The following is a 27,662-nucleotide window of genomic DNA, read 5'->3' on the forward strand; positions in this document are numbered from 1 at the left end:
ATTGAATCAAATGCAGAAGGAATCGCTTCTTTAAATTTAGCTACAGCACTGTCAGTTAGACATCTGGTGTAGAAACTTTTGACTAACGGTGTATACTCCGGGAGTATAAACTCAAAGGTTATGAGGTAATGGTCTGACAGGAGAGGGTTCTGATGGAAGACCTCCAAATGCTCAATGTCAATGCCATATGCAAGAACAAGATCAAGGGTGTGGCCAAAGCAGTGAGTGGGTTTCTGTACTCTCTGACAGAAGCCAATCGATTCCAACAATGAGATAAATGCAGTACTAAGGCAATCATTATCAATATCCACATAAATATTAAAATCTCCTACAATAATAACCTTATCAGTTTTAAGGACTAAACTTGATAAAAACTCTGAAAATTCAGATATAAATTCTGAATATGGACCTGGAGGCCGGTACAGTATAACAAATAGGATTGGCTGTAATGTTTTCCAGGTTGGATGTGAAAGACTAAGAACAAGGCTTTCAAATGAGTTGTAGTTTAGTTTAGGTTTAGGATTCATTAATAGGCTTGAGTCAAAGATGGCTGCTACTCCACCTCCTCGGCCGGTGCCTCGAGGAATGTGAGTATTAATATGACTTGGAGGAGTTGATTCATTTAGGCTGACATATTCATCATGGCTTAGCCAGGTTTCAGTAAGACATAATAAATCAATGTGATTGTCTGATATTAAATCATTTACTAATACAGCTTTAGATGACAGAGATCTAATATTTAGGAGTCCACATTTAATTATCCTGTTTTGTTGCACTGTTGCAGTAGTGATGTTAACCTGTATGAGGTTATTTAGTATGACTCCTCTTCTGGTTACTTTTGATTTAATTAATTTAAGTGGCCGTGGGACAGACACAGTCTCTATAGAGTTAAGGTTAAGGGTGGGTAACTGCTCGAATGGAAGTGCAGAGATGGGTGGAAGACTACAACTCTGCTTCTGATTCCTGATCTGAACTCTGGGTCATGGATTAAGTCCGCTAATCAACTTGGCCACGTTCGCAGAAATGAGACGCGCTCCATCCCAAGTGGGATGAATGCCGTCTCGACTCATCAGATCAGGCTTTCCCCAGAAAGTTTGCCAGTTATCTATGTAGATAATCATTGTTTATATGTATAAACATATATATGTATATGGGGTCAGATCAGTCTCAATAATTGCAAATGCACAAAGAGAGACTTACAAATGCAAACACAAAGATTTACAAATGCGCATAGAACAATTTACAAATATGTTTAATTTACAAATGCACACAGAAGGATTTACAAATAAATTAGACTCACAAATGCACCCAGAACGACGTGTCTGTGTTTATTTATTTGACAATCGCACTGCATTTGTTTGTGGATTGCTTCACGTGTGTGTGTGGATTTATGAGACTCCCCTGCCGTGGCTAGATCCGCAAAGACGTTTTTTTAAACAGACCTATCTGTAGGCAATCAGATGTCGCCCTCATTTTCAACCAATCACATGAGCGTCATTCGCGTTATTTGCGCCTTAGAGGGGGCGTGGCTTATCTCCCTGGGTTTACTCCGTGGAAACAGTTATAACTTCAGTCATCCACCGTGGACGAAATATCCACTATTTCTGCTTTATACTTGTTGTGGACATCCCACAAACGTCGGAACATCTAACGCCCTGGTGTTTGGGTTCATAACATCACCCGTGGGCTCACACAGCTCGGTGACTTTCACCGACGACGTCTGAATGACTGGCGCGAATGACTGCAAAAAAAAACGCATTTGCAGATCTAGCCACGGCAGGGGAGTCTCATAAATCCACACACACGTGAAGCAATCCACAAACAAATGCAGTGTGATTGACAAATAAATACATAAAAATCCACAAACAAATAGAAGAATCCACATAGAAATGCAGAAATGTATATGTGGTTTGTCTTTTACATTTAAGTAAATCGTAATTTATTTATGTGTGCATTGGAAATTTATTTGTGGATTGTTCTGCATGCATTTGTGAGTCTAATTTATTTGTAAATCTTTCTGTGTGCATTTGTAAATCAAACATATTTGTAAATTGTTCTGTGGGCATTTGTAAATCTTTGTGTTTGCATTTGTAAGTCTCTCTGTGTGCATTTGCAATTATTGAGACTGATCTGACCCCATACTAATACCATTACTGTCTCTGTTTTGCTTTTAAATCAAACATATTTTCCATACCCTTAAACAGCGTCCATACCGTTAAATCTGCGCACAATGCGACTTCACTTTCAACTCTGGGAACCACCTTCAAAATAAAGGCATATTTTCTAATAACAGGAAACAAGATATATATAGCGTAATGGCAGGCAACAACATGCAACAAAAACAACAAAATTGATTGTCAAAGTTTCTAAAGCCAGAACACAAATTGGGTTACTTACAGTAGACATTATAGGATTTACACTAAATAGGCATAGATATTTTTTAATGTAGCATGCTGTTATTGGTCTTTTAGATACCGTGCAATGCAATAGAGCTGGACCGTTCAGTGTTGATTTATTTATGATGATAGCATAGTGTGGTGTATTAAATAATTCCTTTATCTGTAACTTGAGTTGCTTCCACAGTATTGGGTCCTAATGGATAACAGCTGTTAATGTTCCAACCTATATTTGTGTCTCATAATGACTGCATGGCTGAACATCCAGATAGGCAGATATTTGTTAAATTACAGGTACAAAGATGATGCATGAAAAAAAGTAACAAATAGAGGCTCTAAAATCAAACGACAAAGTAAGTAATGGTTCCAGTTATTGTGCTTCATTACAATAAAAGAGGTTAATCATAACATAATAACTGTGTTTTATTAAAGAGTAAATGTGGGTAGGGATCAGGGCCTTATATAGTACCGTGAAAAACATGACCAACAGGTCATCATAGTAGTGTTAGTAGTGTAATAATGCAACGTTTAAAGTATTGTCTTTGGGATGTGTTTCAGAGCAATCGCTCGGCCAGAGATCACGCTCTGACAGAGAGCGACACCGAGCAGATGAGACAGCTGAGTAACAGAGACGCTCTTTCAGAAATCACTGAGCAGGAGAAAGACTTCCTCTGGAGACACAGGTAACCTCCCGACCAGCAAATATAGCACTTTACTACTTTACGATGTAGCACTTAAAGTACTACTTTATGTAAAACCATATATGCCATAGAATGGAATCAGAGGCCAGACTAGTTCAATTCAATTCAGTTTATTTTGTATAGCCCATATCACAAATTTCAAATTTGCCTCAGAGGGCTTTACAATCTGTACACATACGACATCCCCTGTCCCAAGATCAGGAAAAACTCCCCAAAAATAACCTTTAACAGGGAAAAAATGGAAGAAACCTTCAGGAGAGCAACAGAGGAGGATCCCTCTCCCCGGATGGACAGAAGCAATAGATGTCATGTGTACAGAATGAACAGCATTACAGAGTTACATAAACACATTACATGAATATGCCAATGTATGAATGGACCTCCACAATCCATGAAACAGCAGGAGGTAGAGAGGAGGGGGGGCGGGGCGCATCAGAAGGGTCCATGGCCATGCCGCATCAGCCGGGCCGAGGCAGGAGGCCGGCTCACCAGGCAGGAGGCATCAGACACAGCCAGGTCCAATGGACCCTATGAGACGTGAAGTCACAAAGACTCCGGGGAGGAAGCAGAGTTAGTAGTGTGCAATGGAGAGATGTCAATTATAAAAGTAGAGAGAGAAGACGAGATAGGTGCATCACCCACCAGCCTCTAAGCCTATAGCAGCATATCTAAGGACTGGACCAGGGCAAACCTGATTCAGCCCTAACTATAAGCACTATTAAAGAGGAAAGTCTTAAGTCTACTCTTAAATGAGGTGACTGTCTTCCTCCCGGACTGAAAGTGGAAGCTGGTTCCTTAAAAGAGGAGCTTGATAACTGAAGGCTCTGGCTCCCATCCTACTTTTTAAGACTCTAGGGACCAGTATCTAACTGTATGTCAAATCTGACTCAATACTTCTTGTACGCCAGTGGTTCTCAAACTTTTTCTGTCACGCCCCACTTTGGAGGAAGAAAAATGTTCATGCCCCACCGCCCCAACAAAATTGGCTATGTTGACTTTTTCAAATAATAGAATTAAAAAAATTGCAATCACTTCCAAGTAAACCATATGTGCAATCATTTTGTTAAAACAATGTAAATAAAGTTATATATTTGCCACACTGGCAAAGAAATAGCTTATTGGGACTGCACTTTACCTGTTTTGCACTGGATATCTTTTCAAGATAATAACAATCTTGAAAAAAAGTGCAACATGTGAAAAACTAAACTAAACAAGTTAAAATATTTTGCAATAAAGAGTTTTACACTGCATATATTTTCAAAACAATAACGTGCAACCTGTGCAAAACAAAATTAGTGCAGTGTGTCAAGTTTTATTAGTATTAGTGGCTGCAATGAGCCTGCTTTCCACTAAAAATCTTTTTTAAATGGGGTTGCAGGCTTGATACGGCCACTCTCAATTTATGCTCAATGTTGAGCTTTTGTTTTGAAGGGCAACAGCCAAGAATCAGCGAGTCTTGGCCGTCGCGCATGGGTAACCTGCTAACAGCGTAACGTAAACATGTACACAAAGGTACAGGCATTTCAAAATGTATTTATTAATGACTTAGTTTTATGTCTGTGTACTTTGAACTTTGAATATGTGAAGTTCTCAATAAAGTTCTTTCTGCATTTCCTCCTGTGCCCCACCTGTAGTACCACTGCGCCCCACTAGAGGGGCGTGCCCCACAATTTGAGAACCACTGTTGTACGCTAATGACTAAATACACACTTTTTTAAAATTGTTACTCTTAAACTCTGCAACATCTTGTTTCAAAATACCTTTCTGCGATTAACCTGATCAAATTCTACTTGATAACACATTTTTGTTTTAAACTTGTATGCGGGATGTTGATACAACATCCCGATTAAGACTTATTCTGGAATGCGAAAGGCAGTAATTATCCCCTTTCTCTTTCTCTATCAGGCACTACTGCATGATCGTCCCTGAGATCCTTCCCAAAATCCTCCTCGCTGTCAAATGGAACTCCAGAGATGAAGTAGCACAGGTAATGCCATTCCATTTCATTCATAGTTCATTGTTCCTTCTTCGATAAACAAGTATTTTTATTGGATTCTGAGAAATGGACATAGAAAAAACTTGACTTGTACGGACAAAATAAAAAAGCATGTTGCAGTAAAGATTTATTCCATTCCTCCATTGACTATTTATGTCATCTTTGTTTTTAAACTGGAATGTATACATCTGCCAAAATACTTACATTAATGCGCATGTGTAATGAGTAATAATTAATATTTCTTTGTTTGTTTGTTTCCCAGATGTATTGTCTGTTAAAGGAATGGCCGTCTATCCGCCCTGAGCAGGCCATGGAGTTGTTGGATTGTAACTATCCAGACCCTATGGTCCGGCACTTTGCTGTACGCTGCCTTGACAAATACCTTACTGATGACAAACTGTCCCAGTACCTCATTCAGCTTGTACAGGTAGGTCTGACTGAGAGTTTGGACTATACTGAAATCAAGGAACTGATGGGGTAACATGGAAGACATTGAGGAAATAAGAGTACTATGTGCTATAACTCATGTGGCTGTGCAGCACCTTTCTCCAGCCTGGGTGTCCTTGGTAGCCAGAGTTATATTGGTTGGAAAGTAATTTGTCTCTAGTGTAAAATACTTTCCGGTCTGCCTTAGGTTGTTTTTGTGCTTGGTGTACAGAGACTGCATGGGGAGAGACATTACAGAGTCTGAAATGACTAATGACTGAACCTTCTCTTGCTCTTTTCCTCCAATCTTCCCTTCCTCTCCTCTCCTCCTGCTCTAGGTATTAAAATATGAGCAGTATCTTGACAATCCCCTGGCCCGTTTCCTCCTGAAAAAGGCCCTGACCAATCAAAGGATAGGTCATTTCTTCTTCTGGCATCTCAAGTGAGTCACCTTTTAGATTACTTTTACTTCATGTTTCTGTACCTTCCTTCCTCTGTGTCTTTATAGATGGCTAAAAACTCACCCCCTCCTCTTTGTGCCCTCTTCACAGGTCAGAAATGCACAACAAAACAGTGAGCCAGAGGTTTGGGCTGCTGTTGGAGGCTTACTGCAGGGCATGTGGCATGTACCTCAAACACCTGAGCAGGCAGGTAGAGGCCATGGAGAAGCTCATTAACCTCACTGACATCCTTAAACAGGAGAAGAAGGATGAGACACAGAAGGTAAGGAGAGAGGCAATACACACACACACAGAACACATTGACACCATATACAAAATGCACACACACAACATTTTATTTATATGTTTGTTATAATTCATAATATGTAACATGCACATTACCTCTCAAATGCGGTAATCTTTAGATTTCTTTGTGGATGCGTGTGTATGTGGGTGCATGTGCACACATGTTTGTGCAAATGCATGTGTGTGTGTTGTCGTGGTTGTGTATGTGTGTGTCTTGTGAAGGTCCAGATGCGGTTTCTTGTGGACCAGATGAAGAGACCGGACTACATGGATGCTCTGCAGAACTACACCTCTCCTCTCAACCCTGCACACCAACTGGGAAACCTGAGGTAAGAAGCAATAGTAAAAGTGTGTGTGTGTGTGTGTGTGTGTGTGTGTGTGTGTGTGTGTGTGTGTGTGTGTGTGTGTGTGTGTGTGTGTGCGTGTGCGTGTATGCATAACTGGGGTTTTGAAAGATTTACATTGTCTAATAACTTCTATTAATTTGTGCATAGGTTAGATGAATGCAGGATCATGTCATCAGCAAAGAGACCGCTGTGGCTGAACTGGGAGAATCCTGACATCATGTCTGAGCTGCTCTTTCAGAACAATGAGATCATCTTCAAAAATGGAGATGGTAACACACACATACACACAAATATATCGTCAAATAATTCCTCATACATGACTTTAATAATACGTCTAAATCAGATTCAGATTCAGGTACTGAGGCAACTAAATGTCGGTTAGCATCCGACCAGCAGTGCAAAGAGAGCAGTATATTTACAAACAAAAAGTGCAATGCAGATATAGTATACAGTGGATATTGTCAAGTTTCTGCTTTTTGGCCATTGCAGTTTCCCCACCTGATAGGGATTGAGCCGTCTACCACAGATTTAAAACTGGATTCGACTCACAACACAACAACTTGTACTTTTTTCCTCCTTTTATTTTGGTAGGTCTCCAAGTTATTTTATTTCTCCATACAATGAAGCAAAGCTCCATTAGTTAAAAGGTGATAAACCGGCTGCCTCTCCGGACTTGTAGACGTCTCTTTTGCATTCCGATCTGCCGCTCTCCTTGATCTGACTTTTTACAAGCGCCCCGCTGTTACTTCCAGTCTTTTTAGCTCCGCCCCGTTTCCATGGGGTCAGATCAGTCTCAATAATTGCAAATGTAATTGCAATTTACTTAAATGTAAAAGACAAACCACATATACATTTCTGCATTTCTATGTGGATTATTCTATTTGTTTGTGGATTTGTATGTATTTATTTGTCAATCGCACTGCATTTGTTTGTGGATTGCTTCACATGTGTGTGTGGATTTATGAGACTCCCCTGCCGTGGCTAGATCTGCAAATGCGTTTTTTTTTAAACAGACCTATCTGTAGCCAATCAGATATCGCCCTCATTTTCAACCAATCACATGAGCGCATCTCCCCCTCCCCTCCCCACGAGGCTGCCAGCGTTACAGTTGCGCAATTTGCAGAGGGATACACAATTAATGTACACCCCCACCCCCATTGTTGTAAGTCATTGAAACTTCGGTTTAATCTTGTAAATCTTGTAAACAATCTTGGCACGACACGAATGACGCGAATAGTGCAAAGAGAAAAGTTCGCCCACAGTCATTCAGACGTAGTCGGTAAAAGTCATCGAGCTGTGTGAGCCCACGGGTGATGTTATGAACCCAAACATGAGGGCGTTAGATGTTCCGACGTTTGTAGGATGTTCACAACAAGTATAAAGCAGAACTAGTGGTTATTTATTCCATGGTGAATGACGGAAGTTATAACTGTTTCCACGGAGTAAAGCCACGGAGATAAGCCACGCCCCTCTAAGGTGCGAATGAAGCGAATTACGCTGATGTGATTGGTTGAAAATGAGGGCGATATCTGATTGGCTACAGAGTATGTGGTGCAGAGTTGAGGGTGTTGACCGCTGAGGGGAAGAAACTGGCCGTTTCAATTCAATTCAATTCAATTCAATTCAGTTTATTTTGTATAGCCCAATATCACAAATTACAAATTTGCCTCAGAGGGCTTTACAATCTGTACACATACGACATCCCTGTCCCAGGACCTCACATCGAATCAGGAAAAACTCCCCAAAAATAACCTTTGACAGGGAAAAAAGGGACAGAGGAGGATCCCTCTCCCCGGATGGACAGAAGCAATAGATGTCATGTGTACAGAATGAACAGCATTTACAAAGTTAAATAAACACATTACATGAATATGATAATGTATGAATGGAACTCCAATCCATGAAACAGAAGGAGGTAGAGAGGAGGGGGGGCGGGGCATCAGCAGGGCCAACGCGGGAGGCCGGCTCACCAGGCATCAGACACCTCCAGGTCCAATGGACCCTATGAGACGTGAAGTCACAAAGACTCCGGCGAAGAAGCAGAGTTAATAAGGTGCAATGGAGAGATGTAAATTCATCCATAAGGAGAGAGAGAAGATGAGATAGGTGCTCAGTGTATCCTAAAACATCCCCCAGCAGCCTATAAGCCTATAGCAGCATATCAAGGGGCTCGACCAGGGCAAACCTGATTCAGCCCTAACTATAGGCACTATCAAACAGGAAAGTCTTAAGTCTATTCTTGAATGAGGTGACTGTGTCTGCCTCCCGGACTGAAAGTGTAAGCTGGTTCCATAAAAGAGGAGCTTGATAACTGAAGGCTCTTGCTCCCATCCTACTTTTTAGGACTCTAGGAACCACAAGTAGCCCTGCATTTAGTGAGCGCAGCTCTCTAGTGGGGCAATATGGTACTACAAGCTCCTTAAGATATGATGGTGCATCACCAATCAAGGCTTTGTAGGTGAGGAGAAGAATTTTAAATGTGATTCTTGATTTTACAGGGAGCCAGTGCAGAGCAGCTAATACAGGAGTAATGTGATCTCTTTTCTTAGTTTTTGTGAGTACACAAGCTGCTGTCTCTCAATCCAAAGTACGCTGAGTACAGATCTTGTTCTTTTGGAGTCCGGACTTGGGAGTTTGGACTCTGGAGTCCAGACTCCAGAGGACGGCAGGACGCAGGAAGGTCTTTCTGTAATTGGAACAGCAGCGAACTTGATGACGTCACCATGTCAGTTGTTCTTGCTCATGAGTTTACTCCAATTATTCACTGTAAATTATTTTTACAGTCAAACTAAATATGACAAACCTGCTTTTTTCGTTTTCCTTTCAAATATAATTATTTTATTTTGAATTGGGTTTTATATATATATAGATATATACAAATATATATTTGTATATATATATAGTTATATTAACACATGTAATTGCAACCCTCAGTTAAACTGATTCAACCTGTGAACTAATGATAAACTCTTTGTGCTCGTTAGATCCTCCAAACCCGAATGATATCTCATGTGTAACCGCTACGGAGACATCAGAGCATGCGGATCATTTGAAAAAGTCCTGCCGAGATCAGGCTGTTCTCGGCGGCCACACTGAGCGCTGACCGCCCGGCGCTGCGAGGCTCACCGGTCCCGCGAGGCTCACCGGTCCCGCGAGCAGGAACTCAAATCTCCGAAACCGTCGGCGCATATTTTCTGTCGGCTGAATCTCGACAAACCGACCACAGATTTGATGCTTAAACTAATAACTTCTCGCCTGAAAACATCCTAAAATTACATTCCGTCAACAACAGTAGTATTTAGAAAAGTCAATTTTTAGTTGAGTATTTTCTCCTCCTCCATTATTCCCCGTCGCTGGTGCGAAATGCATTGTGGGATATTGGATGTCCAAACTACGCACAAGTCTCCTCTGATGCATCCTTTGGGAAATGGGCGGATCAAGTCACATCCGGGCATTTTTACCGTGCTTTGCGAGAAGCGGACATTTGAATTGGAACAGTACTTGGGCCGCGACTGATGACGTTTCACAAGTCCACGAGAACACAAGTACGGACAAGAACGCATATTGAGAAATGGCCACTGTTCCTGAGCCTGCTGGTCGTGGAACGGAGGTTCCTGTAGCACCTCCCAGAGGGAAGGAGGGCAAACAGTCTGTGGCTGGGGTGTTTGAGGTCCCTGACGATGCTGCTTGCCCTGCGCAGGCAGTGCTTGAGGTGGATGGACTCAATGTCAGGGAGTAAAGTTCCGGTGATGCGTTGGGCAGTTTCAACCACCCTCTGCAGTAGTTTGCGGTCTGAAGCAGAGCAGTTCCCATACCAAACTGTGCAGCGGTAGAAGTTCACCAGGATCTGAAGAGACATGTGGATCTTCTTCAGTCTCCTCAGGAAGAAGAGACCCTGGTGTGCCTTCTTGACCAGGGTTGAGGTGTTGAGGGTCCAAGAGAGGTCCTCAGAGATGTGGACACCCAGAAACCTAAAGCTGGAGACACACTCAACCTCTGTTCCGTTGATGTGGATGGGGGCGTGTGTGCAGCGTTTGGTCTTTCTGAAGTCCACAATGATCTCCTTGGTCTTTCTGGTGTTGAGGACCTCCTCCCTGTAGGCCGACTCATCATTGTTGTTGATGAGGCCCCCCACCGTTGTGTCGTCTGCAAACTTGATGATGGTGTTGGAATCATGTACAGGCGTGCAGTCGTGGGTGAACAGGGAGTAGAGGAGGGGACTCAGCACACAACCCTGTGGAACACCAGTGCTCAGGGTGAGGGTAGAGGAGGTGTGATTACCCAACCTAACATACTGGGGTCTGTTGGTTAGGAAATCCAGTATCCATCTGCAGAGGGAGGTGTTGATGCCAAGGTCACCTAGTTTGGTATCCAGTTTTGAGGGGATGATGGTGTTGAATGCTGAACTGAAATCTATGAACAGCATTCTCACATTTTATTGTCGAGGTGGGAGAGGGCAGAGTGAAGTGCTGTAGAAATAGCATCTTTTGTACACCTGTTCTGGCGGTAGGCAAATTGAAGGGGGTCCAGTGTGGGTTGTAAGCAGGTTTTGAGATGAGCCAAGACCAGCCTCTCGAAGCACTTCATAATGATGGGTGTAAGTGCAACAGGGCGAAAGTCGTTAAGGCTTGCTGCAGTGGAGTGTGTTGGCACTGGTATGATTGAGGTGGTTTTAAAGCACGTTGGCACAACTGCTTGGGCCAGTGACAGGTTGAAAATGTCAGTCAGGGCCCCAGTCAGCTGCCCAGCACAGGCCTTGAGCACACGTCCAGGGATGCCATCAGGGCCCACGGCCTTACGTGAGTTGATCCTGCTCAGCGCAATCCACACATCCGTGGGGAAGAGGGTGAGGGGCTGGTGGTCTGCAGGGGCACAGTTATGGTGACTGCTTCCTGGTTATCCCTGTCGAAGCGAGCATAAAAGTTGTTCAGCTCATCAGGAAGGGAGGTGTCGCCGGTTGGTTGGGTGGTGTAGTCCGTAATGACCTGGATGCCGTAAAAAAAGACGTAAACCTCAATGGCTGTAACGTTAGCTAGCTCAGTGGCATTAGCTGAGCTAGCAGTATCGGTTAGCTTCCTTTTGCGAGGGGGTACAAATGGCAAGTACATCATCTTGAAAGCTTTCTCTCACGCCTACCACCACATGCCATTGAAATAAAATCTGAAATCTTTGGCTCGTTATGTACAGGGAGACCAATTCACTGCTCCGGACTTGTGCTATAAATATAAACATATTTCCCAATCCTAAATGTTGACACAAGTTGTACATTGTTGTTTCCAATGTTGCAGAGCTTCTTTGTAATAGTTGTCTACTATAATCAAACTAACTTGTCTTTATGTTGTGTTTGTGTACAATCTGTCAGTATCCCCGGTTGTTATCAACTGTAACGGCCTTCATTGTGTGTGTTTTTGTTGTAGACTTGCGGCAGGATATGCTGACGTTGCAGATCATTAAAATCATGGAGAACATTTGGCAGAATCAGGGACTGGACCTTCGGTACTTCTCCTACTCCTATTATCCAAGTCTAAATGGCTTTTTCTCTCTCAATTTCTTCATTCTCTGACACTGGGGTTAAAAAAGCACATGTATTGTGTCCCCAGGATGCTCCCTTATGGCTGTCTGTCGTTAGGAGACTGTGTGGGTCTCATTGAGGTGGTTCGTAGCTCCCACACCATCATGCAGATTCAGTGTAAAGGAGGCTTGAAAGGAGCCCTGCAGTTCAACTCAAACACTCTGCATCAGTGGCTCAGAGACAAGAATAAAGGCGAGATGTGAGTTCTTCTCTCCTGATATTCTTTTTTACATTATCATTAGACAGTAAATAACTTTAATGTCTGTTGGACTCCCCCAAAGGGAAAATCTGCTATTGTTTAGAGTTACAGCCTATTTAGTAAAATGTGTTATAAATGTGTTATAAAATACAAAATAATGTTGTTGCTGCTTGCATGTGTGTGTGTGTGCAGGTATGACTTGGCTGTGGATCTGTTTACAAGGTCCTGTGCTGGCTACTGTGTAGCTACATTTATCCTTGGGATAGGAGACAGACACAACAGCAACATTATGGTCAAAGATGATGGACAGGTAACTTGTATATGCCTAAACACACAGCACAACATTTTGATCAAAGGTGGACAGGTTACACATTTCACACTATAGATACACAATTTGAGATATGATTGACATTCAACCACCGGCATGCAGAGTTCACACACAATGAATAACCTGCACAATGTTTCAATCCTAGTAGGACCTAAGTAAGGTTGAAACAACAGCTGATGATAGAATTGATTAAGCTGATTTGTCTAGACTGCTTTATAAAGGTTTGTTATTTTAATTTTTGGTTTAATTTAAGAACATTTATTAGGGATTTGTTATTGTCCAATACATATTTATAAAACAAATGTGTCTTAGTCTATACACAGTGGAAGTACAGCGTATAGATTTCACTCTGGAGGAGGTTTACTTGTGAAAGTTACTTAAGTTCGACTCCCTGCTTTCTTCTTTGTTCTGCTCTCGTCCAGTTGTTTCATATAGACTTTGGCCATTTCCTGGATCATAAGAAAAAGAAATTTGGCTACAAGAGAGAACGAGTTCCCTTTGTACTGACGCAAGACTTCCTCATCGTCATCAGCAAGGGATCCCAAGAGTGTGCAAAGACCAAAGAGTTTGAGAGGTACTGCAGCATCTTCTCTTTTCTTCTATCTTGTTTTTATCTGTTACCTCCAGCTAGCATCAGACAGTCCGTTGGTTAGTCAACTCCCAAAACTTGGCTCTTCTTGTCCTATTGTGAGATACTGCCACAGCAAAGCTTTGCTATAGGAGTGTTTTCTTTATGGGTTTAAAGGATTGCATTATATATATTAAATAGAGTTTTGAATTAACTTAAAGCAGCACAGTGCATGAAACAGACGTGCTCACCTGTCTTTGGGTGTGTTTCATATCCCAACACTGAGCTTCGTTTAAACCCTTTCTATTTTCTCTTGGTGATGTGGCCGGGACACTAAACAAACTGTGTGCCTATATACACGTTTTGTTTCTTTCTTACATTCCCATTTTCAATTTCCTGCCAGGTTCCAAGAGATGTGTTATAAAGCCTACCTGGCGATCCGGCAGCATGCTAACCTCTTCATCAACCTGTTCTCCATGATGCTGGGCTCTGGCATGCCTGAGCTGCAGTCCTTTGATGACATTGCCTACATTAGGAAGACATTAGCCCTGGAGAAGAGCGAGCAGGTAATACAACCTTTCTGTGCTCTAATTCATTATCAATTCAATTTAATTCAGTTTATTTTGTACAGCCCAATATCACAAATTACAAATTTGCCTCAGAGGGCTTTACAATCTGTACACATACGACATGCCTGTCCCAGGACCTCACATCGGATCAGGAAAAACTCCCCAAAAATAACCGTTCACAGGGAAAAAAGGGAAGAAACCTTCAGGAGAGCAACATAGGAGGATCCCTCTCCCCAGATGGACAGACGCAATAGATGTCATGTGTACAGAATGAACAGAATTACAGAGTTACATAAACACATTTAAATGAATATGCCAATGTATGAATGGACCTCCACAATCCATGAAACAGAAGGAGGTAGAGAGGCGCATCAGCAGGGTCCATGGCCATGCCGCATCAGCCGGGCCGAGGCAGGAGGCCAGCTCACCAAGCAGGAGGCATCAGACACAGCCAGGTCCAATGGACCCTATGAGACGTGAAGTCACAAAGACTCCGGGGAGGAAGCAGAGTTAGTAAGGTGCAAAGGAGAGATGTAAATTCGTCCATAAGTAAAGAGAGAAGAGGAGATAGGTGCTCAGTGTATCCTAAAACATCCCCCAGCAGCCTATAAGCCTATAGCAGCATATCAAGGGGCTCGACCAGGGCAAACCTGATTCAGCCCTAACTATAGGCACTATCAAACAGGAAAGTCTTAAGTCTATTCTTGAATGAGGTGACTGTGTCTGCCTCTTGGACTGAAAGTGTAAGCTGCTTCCATAAAAGAGGAGCTTGATAACTGAAGGCTCTGGCTCCCATCCTAATTTTGAAGACTCTAGGAACCACGAGTAGCCCTGCATTTAGTGAGCGCAGCTCTCTAGTGGGGCAATATTGTACTACAAGCTCCTTAATATATGATGGTGCATCACCAATCAAGGCTTTGTAGGTGAGGAGAAGAATTTTAAATGTGATTCTTGATTTTACAGGGAGCCAGTGCAGAGCAGCTAATACAGGAGTAATGTGATCTATTTTCTTAGTTTGTGTGAGTACACAAGCTGCAGCATTCTGGATTAACTGGAGGGACTTAAGAGACTTATTAGAGCAGCCTGATAATAAGGAGTTGCAGTAATTTACAGTGGTGTTGGATGCCAGGGCAATGCCATCTACAGAACCCACATCACAAGATAATTGATCTCTGAGATGTTCAGGGCCCAGTAAAATAACTTCAGTTTTGTCTGAGTTTAACATCAGGAAGTTGCAGGTCATCCATGTTTTTATGTCTTTAAGATATTCTTGAATTTTAGCGAGCTGGTTGGTCTCCTCTGGTTTGATCGATAGATATAATTGAGTATCATCTGCATAGCAATGAAAGTTTATGGAGTGTTTCCTGATAATGTTGCCCAAAGGAAGCATATATAAGGTAAATAAAATTGGTCCAAGCACAGAACCTTGTGGAACTCCGTGATTAACGCTGGTAGACATTGAGGCTCGTTGGGATGGGGTCCAAGAGACAAGTCGACGATTTAGAAGTAGGAACCGTTGAAGACAATTCGTCAAGGTTGATGGGAGAAAAGCCATCCAAATATACACCAGGGCCAAGGCCATTCCACTTGAGGATAGATCGGCACTGGTTGAGGGCAAGAGATCATCAATCTTGCCTCTAATAGTTAGAATCTTTTCATTGAAGAAGTTCATGAAGTCATTACTACTGAGGTCTGTAGGAATACACGGCTTCACAGAGCTGTGACTCTCAGCTCTGGCTACAGTGCTAAAGAGAAACCTGGGGTTGTTTTTATTTTTCTCTATTACTGATGAGGCATTGCTGCTCTGGCATTGCGGAAGGCCTTTTTATATGTTTTAAGACTATCTCGCCAAACTAAGCGTGATTCTTCTAGATTGGTGGAATGCCATATGCTTTCAACATTTCGTGAAGTTTGCTGGGACAGACTAAAGTTAGCACAGGAGTCCTCCGTCACATTGAGACGTGGTATTGAATCAAATGCAGAAGGAATCACTTCTTTAAATTTAGTCTACAGCACTGTCAGTTAGACATCTGGTGTAGAAACTTTTGACTAATGGTGTACACTCCGGGAGTATAAACTCAAAAGTTATGAGGTAATGGTCTGACAGAAGAGTGTTCTGTGGGAAGACCTCCAAATGATCAATGTCAATGCCACATGCAAGAACAAGGTTAAGGGTGTGGCCAAAGCTGTGAGTGGGTTTCTGTACTCTCTGACAGAAGCCAATCGAGTCCAGCAACGAGATAAATGCACCACTAAGGCAATCATTATCAACATCCACATGAATATTCAAATCTCCTACAATAATAACCTTATCAGTTTTAAGGACTAAACTTGATAGAAACTCTGAAAATTCAGATAGAAATTCTGAATATGGACCTGGTGGCCTGTACAGTATAACAAATAAAATTGGCTGTAATGTTTTCCAGGTTGAATGTGAAAGACTAAGAACAAGGCTTTCAAATGAGTTAATTTAGGTTTAGGATTTATTAATAGGCTTGAGTCAAAGATGGCTGCTACTCCACCTCCTCGGCCAGTGCCTCGAGGAATATGAGTATTAATATGAGTTGGAGGAGTCGATTCATTTAGGCTGACATATTATTCATGACTCAGCCAGGTTTCAGTAAAACAGAATAAATCAATGTGATTGTCTGATATTAAATCATTTACTAATACAGCTTTAGATGACAAAGATCTAATATTTAGGAGTCCACATTTAATTATCCTGTTTTGTTGCACTAGTGTTGTTAACCTGTACGAGGTTATTTTGTATGACTCCTCTTCTGATCTTCTCAGAGTTTGTTTGTTTGATTTAATTAATTTAAGTGGCCGTGGGACAGACACAGTCTGGTTATCTTATTTTGGGAGTCTTAAAATAGTCTCAATTCTCACATTTGGCTTCCTGAAACCTCTGGAAGAATTCTGTATCTACTTTTTTATCGCTTTGATTTTGTTCTGATTTGTGCAGGAGGCGTTGGACTATTTTATGAAACAGATGAACGATGCCCACCATGGAGGATGGACCACCAAAATGGACTGGATATTCCACACAATTAGACAGCATGCACTTAACTGATCTCCTGCAAACAAACACAAACACACCAGTACTGGAGGAACAGGAAGTTTGCAGCTTGATTTATATGTTTTTCATCTTCTTTTTTTTTTAAAACACCATTTTTATTTATCTAAACAAGGTTGCATTGTTTCTTAATTTTCTGGCCATTTTCTGCACTCCTGATGCCCTCACTTAACCCTCTTCTTGTTCTGGAGTCGACAAGAGAGCATTGTCCTCATGTCCTAATGAAGACGTGCCCTACCTGGATGTTTTTTCCCCCTCCTAACTTTTTGGAGTAATTTGACCCCTTACCTTGCTACTCTTTCTGGAAAAACGATAATTGGACAAAACAGCAACAAGAAAAGGTATCAGCCAGTCTTTAAATGTAGCCACAAAGTAAGTTCAGCTTGCTTCCCTTCTGCTGTGTTACTTCTGCACTGTGGCTCCACCTCAGAAAGGAGATGCTTGGGAACCTTTTTTGTAATCGTATGACGACAACAAGGAACTTCTCTTACACAATCAGTGCTCATCAAATGTGTTGCACAGTGCAGGATTACTGAAGTGTGGGGTCTTCTGTGATGACTATCACTGCACAGTCTTCCACTGTATTTGTGGTGAAGTTGATTTGGTGTCAGCTTTGCCACCTTTTCAACCTTTGTGAGGGAATTTCAAAGCATAAAAACTACAGGGTTGTTCTGCACAGCTCTACAGTCTCCCGGCCTCTTTGACAAAGCACTTCAGCCGTGGGAACATTTGCTGATGGTGCAGCTTTAGACTCTTGCATAAACTTCAGGGTAATGATGCATCTCCATTAAGAAAAGACAGCACATATAAATAATATACAGATTTATTATGCCTTTTTGAATTTATTTATATAACCAGTTTTATTTCAGTTTATGTAAGTCAAAACTCAACTCTCCACAACCATTGCCATTGTACATATAATCATTTGTACTTGTGTTTACCAATTTACTTCATTTTCAGACTACCACAAGTGCAACAACCTTTCTCTTTAATCTCGATTATTGAATTTAGCTCCCATTTTCTTTTGCCTTCGTCACTTTTAAGGTAAACATCTCATTTGACCTATCCAGTAGTAGCCCAATGTTGTGTTATGTGGCTAGTGTGCAGCCCTACTTGGAACTTGTAGAAATTAATAAGAATGAAAGTGCCAGTCCTATTTTAAGCCTCTGGCTGTCTGTTTTATTGGTGAGCAGAAGTCCAGGGGAATGTCATGTCTTCCTGTTGATAAAATGCCTTGGCATCACAACACTGCACACTGCTAAATCCTACAGTGTCTCAACATGTTGGAGTAGGCATAACGGCACTTTTTAACATGAAAAGCTAGATCTGTTCTTTGTGTATTATTATCTCTCACCATATGAGGCTGATTTTCTCCCATTGGAATGTCTTTAACAAGTCATGAACAGAAGTGCATTTTAACTGTATTTGTACCCAGAACCCTTTTCACTGAGCCCATAACCCTGGCAGTATTGGAGCAATGCTCTTTGTTGTCATACGCTGTTAAAGCCATTCTCCTTATACACAATATTACATTTTACAGATTTCTCCGGAACCATTGGAGTCTGTAGCTTTTACAACATTTTAAAGTCAGTAAAATGGCAGTTGCACAAACCCGTGAATTAATCAAGCGAAGCAGCGCATGTGGGCGAACCTGACACAAATCTTTCAAAATGAATTTCCTAGCTCAACAGTGGGCTTGCAGAAGCTGTAGATGACTGTGTTTCTCCACCCACACCTTCCACACCTGTTGGGTCAGAAGGCAGAGGTTGTCGGTGAAGTCAATAAATCAATTCAATTCAGTTTATTTTGTATAGCCCAAAATTACAAATTACAGATTTGGACAGAAATCTGACAGACAGAAGTACAATAGATGTCATGTGTACAGAATGAGCAACGTAACAGAGTTACAGCACATTCAATGAGTAGGACAGAAACGATTCATATAATGATCAGACTTCAGCAACATTCTTTGGACATGGACATCAATTCCCCCCCCCCCCCCCCCCCCGCCCCCCCCCTGACACCTTCACAATGTACCGAGAAAGACATTTGAATGTGCTCTTAGCTACATTATTATCTTACTCAGAGACAGTATGAAACTCAGTTTTTGCCTGAAAGTCAACACTTTGCCTGCTTAACTGTTGATTGTTTCGAAAAGCCAAAGTGGTGGTCCGTTCTGATGTTGGCGCACGTGTGTGATGTCACATTATTGCAGAATTAACTGCTGGAATGTATTTCATTGCTAACATGAACTTTATGTGCACTTGTCTTTTTTATGTTTTTGCATTATTCATGTTTCTTATGTCAGATGCAGTGCCACTAAACATACAGTAGGTTAGAGAGCTCTTCTCCTCTGTGCCAAATCAGGCATCACTGAGGCCTATCAAAGCTAATGCTGGATTCACATCATGCAGGAAGGGACATCGTTACAGATTTAGAAAAGAAAAAGGTTGGGCAATGCACTTAAATAGACTAGTTGTTGTAATTGTCAATGCCTTTTTGTCCAAAGGGATGATGTAAGGAGTTAGCAGAGTCAGCATGTTTCACAAACAGCATAACCAGTACATATGATGTACATTTTGAAGCAGCATTAAGCAGTATGTATGTACAGTTACAGTCAGACCTCTTTTCTATGGTGGATTGTGCGTTTGTGTGCATTATTTGTCTTTCTGTACAGGTTGCAGAGCGTCATTGGCAGGCCCCAATGAAAAACCCACACTGTACAATACCATGTTTCTGTTTGTGATGACACTTAACTTTTAAAGTTGTGGTGTCTCTCAATCTTTTGTAAGCCTTTTTTTTCCCCCACTGGCTGGTCTGTGCCACAGAAGGAACAAATCAAAATGTGGAAGTCTGTGCACCGTTAGCAAGTAATCCCAAAAGAGGGATGGTTGGAGTTCTCCATGGTTCTCCAACTTCTCCAAGTTCTTCATGGTTGAAAGCTGAGATGGGGGAAGTGCAGTGTCTTTTTAGTACTTATTGTGAGCAAGAGAGAGAGTACTGTACTTTATACAAGCACCGATTGTAGAATCATTGTTTGTTTGATACCGGCAGTGATTGTCATCAGTGCCACAGTCCCACACAGAGAACTATGACAAAGTATATCTTACAGGGTTTAATAAGATGTAATAATCTTACATGTTCATCCTCAACATCAAGATCGTACGTATTACGTCCAGCAGCTAAGTTATAGTTCTCACATCTTCTCAGAGTTTGTTTGTTTGTTTGTTTGTTTGAATGTTCTCCTTGGCCCTATTTCTCATACGTGGCTAATTTCGCGGATGAAGCGAGGCTTTTAGGTTCCTCGAAGCAAGTTTGGAAAAATCACCATAGCAACACATCAAAAAAATTTGAGCCTGCTCCAGCGCATGGTCATTCAGTCTAGCTGGATAATCTGGCCACGCTCCCTGAAGAAAGTGGCAGCTCACTTCCTCATTGATGAAGGAGCGATATTAGTTAGATTAACGTTTTATAGAGAGAGAGTTCTTATGACGTGATGATAACTTCCTATACGAGCGCTATCGATTCTGCCCACAAGGAATCATTTATTAAAGACCTTCTCGAGCCGTACATTGAACACGAAACGCCGCAGCATTGACTGTCTCACAGACTGTATGCAGAGCCTTACTTTGTGTTACGTTACATTGTTGTACATTGTTGTACAGTGTGGTACAGTGTCGGCGATGCAGAACATCGGGAAAGCCGCGGTATGCCGTGGTGCTCGTAAAGTTTATTTAGTACTTAAGAAACTTATGGATGTGTTCATTACGTTCCCTGGCCATGTCCGAGTAAATGCAATAAAAGTTATATATGGTCATCTCCACATACATGAATATACACTTATATATGATCTACTTCTGAAAGAGTTGAGATAGCGTTAGTTATTTTAGATCTCATTGGATGATGCATGCCATTACGCCGACTGCCAGCAGGCACATTTAAAGAATGAGGCACTTCAAATGAGCCGATACATTTTCCCAACACTGATGCTGCGTTGCGAGTATATTCTATTCTATATTCTAAGTCAACGCACAGACGAATGGATGTGATTTGTGAATAAAGAGGATTTCCATCCACTTATCTAGACGTATAGTCGGTCTGTGGATGGAGGCTCACACAGCCGAGCTGTGTGAGCCTACGGGTGATGTTATGTATAAATATATATATGATATTAATGTTAAGAACCCAAACACGAGGGCATTAGATGTTCCGACGTTTGTGGGATTTCCACAATAAGTATAAAGCAGAAATAGTGGTTTATAGAAAAAAGAGAGAAACAGAGGCTCTTCCTTTGAGTTTATTGGCCTTTGTGCTGTTAGAAAATCATGTTTTCTGTGATCAACGCTTCTTCCTTTTGAAGTCGGACGGACACGCGCAACTATCCTGTGAACTGAAGTCTGTCCCAAATTAACGAGATGGTTTGAGTGAGGATCAGCCTTTGAGAAACCGGGATAGCCTGATGTCAATCATCTTGTTAATTGTAGCTCGCTAATACGACATTTGATCGACTTTGTTGAGCCACGTACGAGAAATAGGGCCCTGGTCCCCAACCTTGGCACTGGATTAATGCAGGCATGATATTGTTGCACTAGTTTTCCTTCTTTAAATTAAGGAGCTGATGCTTTATCTCACAATGAAATCACAGGCCCATATTTACAGATCTACCATTGAGTATCACATACTGGCACATCATATACCTACAGAATGTGCCAGGTCGGGTCAAGTTGGAAATGGCTGATCTCATTTCAGCCCTGTGTGTGTTCAGTGAAATACTGTTGGACTATGTTTGAAGTTTAGTGGAGAGGAAGGCGATCCCAATGATATTCATCTGCTCTTCAGTTATTGCCAGTAATGAATCACAGGATCTGAGCTATGAGTTCAACATTAGCAGTGGACATAATAACATGAACGCCCAGATATAATGAGATTCAATGCAATATCCATGCAGTAAATACTACTTATGTCAACCCTATTTTACTTTTGATGGCCGACAAGTATTTATCCTAAGGTGTTTTTATGTAACTGTTTTTGTTTGTTTGCGTGATGGACAGGTGTTCCTGTTATTGTGTCCTCCACCTGTATGAATGTATGTCCAGGTATTAAGTGAATAAGTCTGTTTTTCGTTCTGTAAAGCAGTTCAAAGTGTTGTCAACCCCACAGTTACTGTTGAAAGAATGCCCAGGCTTTTAAAGTGTTTTCAAGAACAAATATGACTAATCATTAAGATTGTTGATCTTTTGTGATCATTGTTAGGCTTCTGAAGTGTCCTAAATTCTCACTTTGAGGAAAGATATTGACTAAAGGGTCTGTGGCTTCATGCTATTTTCTGAATGCAGTGCTCCTAACTACATTATGGTGTTTTGCTCATATATTTCCATACCATACCATGCTGTTAGAACCTTAACCTATACTATGAATGAATGTACGATGGGCCAATGTCGTGTTTTTCACCGCCTAACTGCATGAGATCCCAGTAAAGATTGTTTGTTTGTTTGTTTTTTAGTCTGCTAAGCAGCCATACAGATGTTCATAAATGAATGCCTTAAGTTTGCTCTGTATAGGAACCGTTTCATCTTGACAATAAGCTGTGTTTTATATTTATTTATTAATGTATATTTTATTTTATTTTGGCTACCTGGTTACATAGTAAATAAAGATTTGTTCCTGACTGGTCATCTGATGTACAATTACATTTGTTAAACATTTTTGTTTGCTCTCACACTCTCCCCTCTCACAATGTGACTGGCTTTTTTTTTTTTTTTTTTTACAGAATCTTACTTTATTGAACAGTGGTGTCAATAATTGTGTTAAGTTTTGTCAACCATAACTACTTTATCTCTTGATGGTTTTCTTTTCCATTCACCCATAAAACCAGCACATAGTTATATTTTATTGTTGTTTATTTCCATTTTGAGAATCTACTTTTTTCCATTCTCTCACATCTAAACCAACACGACTTAATAACTCATTACTTTGCTTTACTCAAAAGAAACGGACCAGTTTTCCGCACACAAACAATTTTATTTGATAACAGTATAGAGCTCTGCCATCATTTCTATAATTCTTTTCAGTCACAGGACCAAAAAAACATGTTTTATCGCCTAAAATGTTTTAACCCTTAACCTTTTTGTGTTTTAAATCTGCATTACACCCCTGAAGATGTCTCCTCCAAAAAAACAGCCTTGCAATGCAAAGAGAGGTTGACAAAATAAACAAGAGAGAAAGTGAGATCAATTTGAGTGTAAATGTCGATAACTTGAGGATAAGTTTATGCCAGCAGCAGGTCTGTATCCGGTTACCGGGGACTTCGGGGTGTCCTCCTCAGTGGCAGCCTTCGTAGGAGCTGCAGGCTGGACCGCATTGACAGGTTTCCAAGCCTTGGATGGGCAGTGGAAGGGGCTGTCGTTCACAGCCTCAGTGGCCACATCAGGGGAGGCGGACTGCTTCGAGGCCGTGGTGTCCTCCTCAGAGGATTCTTCTTTGGCTGAAGCTTTGGTGGACGGTGCTGAGGATGGAGACGTGGCGGTGGGGGGCACGTCGTACAGAAAGTTCCTGAGTGGAGACCAGCCAGGAGGGCGGCGCTTGGTCACAAACTGAAGAAAAGAATACCATAGGACACGTTACAGTTCAAATCCACATTTGGAAAAGGTTTAGCATACCCAATCTCTTATTTGCAGTAAAATGGAAACAACCCATTTTACACTTATCTATTATTGGCAAATACTATTTTAGCTGTTAACACTATCATCTTGTTACTATACTCCATCACATATTAATACTCAGCATGTTGTCTTTCGTTGTTAGTGTCAACATTTCACTTTGAACATAACAATCCAGCATTTTAGCAGATTAGAGCCATATTCCCTCTTATCTAACATATTGTACTCCCAACAACGAATATAGAGGAAGAAGTATAATCAACAATGTTTTTTCTTTCATACAGGTTGCAATGGCATTAAAGTAAGAAAATTACTAATTCACAAATGTGAAAAACTAGCTATTTAATATTGATTTTACATATATAGATATTTAAATAGAAAGTTATTTGCTTGTATTTGAGCATCGTCTCACCATGGTAGGCAGTGCTCCTGCATCACACTGTATCTGGGCATTTGGGTCCTCAAATCTCCATTGTGCTACATCCACTGTGGAGTTACAGTTAACGTACTCCTGTACATAGAGAGACACATCAGGTCCAAATGAAACCGCGATCACATTGTGTCACATGTAATATGCGTTTTGTGTTCCTCTTTACCGCATTCTGATCATCATAGACACAGAGACCACTGAGCTCTTTGTGTTCGGTCTTGGCACAGGTCGTCTTCTTCATATCAAAGCTCATCTTGTACCTGAAACCGGCCACCACCTACAGGAAGAATACAGACAGTGGGTATAACAGAAACAGCTGACATTTACCCATCTTCTTGCCACCCAGTCTCTACCTGTCTGGTGGCGTGACCCACGCTGTGCAGGGTGAACAAGTGAGTCGAGTCTGACATGGAGTTGTACTTGGAGATGGAGACGGAGAGAGGTAACTTCAGGTCCTCTGAGTTCTCATCGATCTCCATCGGGCAGCCCAGACAGGAGGCTTTCTCTGGAATGATGACGTGGTCTGGAGAGGAGAAATATTGTGGACAAGTAGAAGAAGAAAGAAGGAGGAGACAGCAGATGGTTATGGCTCAGGACATTCACTCTATGGTCACCTCATAAATGTTATTTAGATTGTTTTCAGAGCAAAATTATACTTTTTTCCAAAGCTGCAAAACATCTTGGAAGCTGAATATAAAAGAAACATCTATTTCGACAGTAGGCTGGTTAGGTAAACAGATTAAAGTCTAGATTGTCACTGCCTTTTATGGTGTGATAAGTTAATATCGCGCTCTCCATATCAGCACAAAGTATTGATATATTACACAATCTGCCCCCCCCGGTATGCTCTGTGCCCACAAGTGTACATTTTTCTCAATGACTCACTGTTTATTTAATGAGAAATATGCTTCTCTTGGTTGACTTCACCAATAAACACCAGAGATTTCTGGTGCAAGAAAACTCCCCATACATTATCAAACTATGCTTGGAAGACCTGCACAAACTGTGGATATCACTGGTTTCTAATTATATGGGAATAGACTTGAAGGGACCCAGTGAAGGCATCACATGACAAGAGAATTAATAAGTAATAGCGAGCCACGCGGTTAACATCTTAAATGAGGTCCCAAAGTGAAGTACCGGTAGTTACTTCAAATAATCTCGTTTATTGAGAGCATTTGGAAAGGCTTTTTGAATTCTGCTAAAGTTTCTGGCCAAGAAAATTCAATTGTGTGGCACCGATTATTTCACACTAAGCAAAAGGCTTCAACTTGTATTCTGACTCTCTAGATGTCTTGTTATAATTATGGGAATAAGTTGAGGTTTTGTTTTATACGCTTTCTTGCTGAAATTTGAATGAGAAGATCTCTGTTTTTAGAGTGGTATTTATCTTTTCATCTAACTAAGAAGATAAAAAATTCAAATGTATTTTGAAAACAATGTTTCATTGAACTTGAGGCTAATTCTACTCGTTATAGGCTACTTGAGACATAGCTGTTAAAAACATAATCAGATGCTGGGTTAGATTTCACTCACCGAGCAGGCAATCCACCTGCTTAGTGTCTGCTTCAGTCTCTGTCATGTAGACTGTGGCATTGCATGAAATCGGCTTCTAGAAGTATAGCAGTATAGATTATGTCACGGTTATGTTATTTGTGTGATTTATGTTATTTGTGTGATTAAATACTGTATAATTACTTTCACATTTGTTACCAACTGTAAACAACACGGTCTCCTCTTTGAGTGAAGGAAATGTGCCACTTTGTTTAAGAATTTACATTCGAGGTTTACTACCAATGTATTCTCCACAGACATCAATGGAGGACTGTTTTGAAAGAGTGTGTGAAAGAACACCCTGAATATATGCAGGTGTATTTCATCTCATCTTTATTAGGTCACCTTGCTTCGATTAGACAGATAGTTACAGTCGGTCCAGGGCGTGTTGCTCCCAGCTGGACAGTCGCTCCTCCTGCTGGTGAACTGCAGCGAGTACACCGAGTCTGAGCCATTCTCCGACTGCACACACACATACACGCACACACACACACACACACACATCAGTGTGTACCAGAGGTTAAAGTTGCTAAACATGTTTTCCTGGAAGTGATTGGTAATCCTCCCACAGCTTCAGTTCATCAGCGTCCAGTTTCAGTGTTAGAGCTGTGACTCAGCTCAGGTGAATGAACCGAAAGCCACATCTTTTTTGCGATCACCGTACCTTACTCGCTGTTAGTGTCTGAAAGAGGGCCAGCTTGTGTCCGGTGCTCAACCTCTCGTTGAACTTGTTCACGGCGCTGTGGACGGCCTTCTCCACAGATGGGTCGTCACAGAAGATCAGGACGCCGGGCTGAACATCCGATGCCTCCTAGAAACAGGGAGAGACAGGGGAAAATGCATATCTGCTGCACAAAATGAGGGATGGCTTTTCTAAGGCCTACAGTGTGTATTTAAATGAAACAATCCCAGAAGTGTAAACATACTCTTCTGGCACCTCATGAGCAAATACAATCTGAAACAAGCAGTGGTGGAAAGTAACAGTACAAACGTACATTTACTCAAGTAAACTTTGTATTTTTACTCCACTACACTGCAGGGGGAAATATATTGTAGCCCAGGACTTTTACTTGAAATGGACTATTTTTAGTGTGGCAGCACTACTTTTACTTCACCCCTGCTCTAATCCTTAGTAGTCGAATAGTTAATCTGTTCTATAATCTGGGTTTTAATCCCAGAAAAACAGTAAGAAGTCATGATTACATGATACATTCTCTTTACCTGCCCAAAGACTGAGCTGTGGAGGCACAGCAGGCCCAACACACACAGCCCAACACTGCTCCTCATCGTCTGCTCGGCTCTGCTCTGTTACCGGGGGAAAGAAATGGCAAAGGTCACGCAAGTCGATGCACACTTTCAGCCACAGTTTATCAGTGTTGATGATACAGTACTTACAGTTTCTGAAGGGGGAAGCCTTCAGTTGATCCTGCTAGACTTAGGAAAAGACTTAGAACCTCTCCACACAAAGATGCACGACGGACTGAAGTTCTGATAAAACTGTGGGTGGGAATCCTGATAAAGATGATGACACACAGATAGACACAATCACAGGGGACCGAAGGACACACACACACACACACACACGCACATGCACACGCACACGCACACGCACACACATTAAAACTCAAAGCGCTCAGTCAGTTAAAAGAGAGTTAATGTTTGCTCTTTTGTTTGCCCTACCAGTAAAGTAAATACAGCAGTATCAGAGAGAGAGAGAGAGAGAGAGAGAGGAGACCATGTACAGAGATGTACTAACTTCATCATTAGTGACTTTGAAATAGGAAAATACTCTCCGACCACAACTTATAAGCACACAAGTTAAACCACACAAAGTATAGTTTAAGGAAGCAGAAACATGCCTAACTCTATGTGTTTAGGGTTCACTGTGTGTGTGTGTTTGCTCGCTGTGTGTTTTGTGTGTTTTAACTGGTACTTTGTCCCTGCCGACCTTTGGCCTCTACCCTTCTGATTTCCCCACTGCTCCTACTGTGAAATGAGGTGAAATGTGCTCAGATTTTACACTTCATATAGATGTATCATACAGACATTGTGTTTGCTTTGTCTGTGTGCAGTTCCTGTACAGGCTTACGCCAAG

General features: G+C 41.5%; 2 protein-coding genes across 6 annotated transcripts in view; one reads left to right on the forward strand and one right to left on the reverse strand.

Moving 5' to 3' along the window:
• pik3ca (phosphatidylinositol-4,5-bisphosphate 3-kinase, catalytic subunit alpha) overlaps positions 1-18,897 on the forward strand; it is a 37,867-nt gene extending 18,970 nt beyond the window's left edge. For 4 of the 5 annotated variants that reach the window (XM_034529899.1, XM_034529896.1, XM_034529898.1 and 1 more), the window contains 13 exons: positions 2,955-3,079; positions 5,003-5,084; positions 5,356-5,520; positions 5,858-5,961; positions 6,071-6,242; positions 6,488-6,594; positions 6,760-6,881; positions 12,030-12,108; positions 12,213-12,383; positions 12,576-12,693; positions 13,134-13,285; positions 13,683-13,845; positions 16,814-18,897. In XM_034529899.1, coding sequence (XP_034385790.1) covers positions 2,955-3,079; positions 5,003-5,084; positions 5,356-5,520; positions 5,858-5,961; positions 6,071-6,242; positions 6,488-6,594; positions 6,760-6,881; positions 12,030-12,108; positions 12,213-12,383; positions 12,576-12,693; positions 13,134-13,285; positions 13,683-13,845; positions 16,814-16,921 — 1,668 coding nt within the window. In that variant the 3' untranslated portion in view covers positions 16,922-18,897. The remainder of the gene's footprint in view (positions 1-2,954; positions 3,080-5,002; positions 5,085-5,355; positions 5,521-5,857; positions 5,962-6,070; positions 6,243-6,487; positions 6,595-6,759; positions 6,882-12,029; positions 12,109-12,212; positions 12,384-12,575; positions 12,694-13,133; positions 13,286-13,682; positions 13,846-16,813) is intronic. The other variant, XM_034529900.1, reaches the window with a different exon arrangement.
• Positions 18,898-22,690: 3,793 nt separating this feature from the next.
• On the reverse strand, positions 22,691-27,193 carry kng1 (kininogen 1). Its single transcript, XM_034531214.1, has 9 exons — positions 26,963-27,193; positions 26,789-26,872; positions 26,232-26,378; positions 25,913-26,029; positions 25,550-25,625; positions 24,367-24,536; positions 24,180-24,290; positions 23,996-24,094; positions 22,691-23,517 (listed from the first exon to the last, which is right to left on the reverse strand). The coding sequence occupies exons 2-9, from the start codon at positions 26,852-26,854 to the stop codon at positions 23,155-23,157; spliced, it is 1,149 nt and encodes a 382-aa protein (XP_034387105.1). The 5' UTR covers positions 26,855-26,872; positions 26,963-27,193; the 3' UTR covers positions 22,691-23,154.
• Between the last annotated feature and the right edge of the window lie 469 nt (positions 27,194-27,662).

This window comes from Cyclopterus lumpus, chromosome 4, assembly GCF_009769545.1.
Source record: "Cyclopterus lumpus isolate fCycLum1 chromosome 4, fCycLum1.pri, whole genome shotgun sequence".
Taxonomy (NCBI): Eukaryota; Metazoa; Chordata; class Actinopteri; order Perciformes; family Cyclopteridae; genus Cyclopterus; species Cyclopterus lumpus.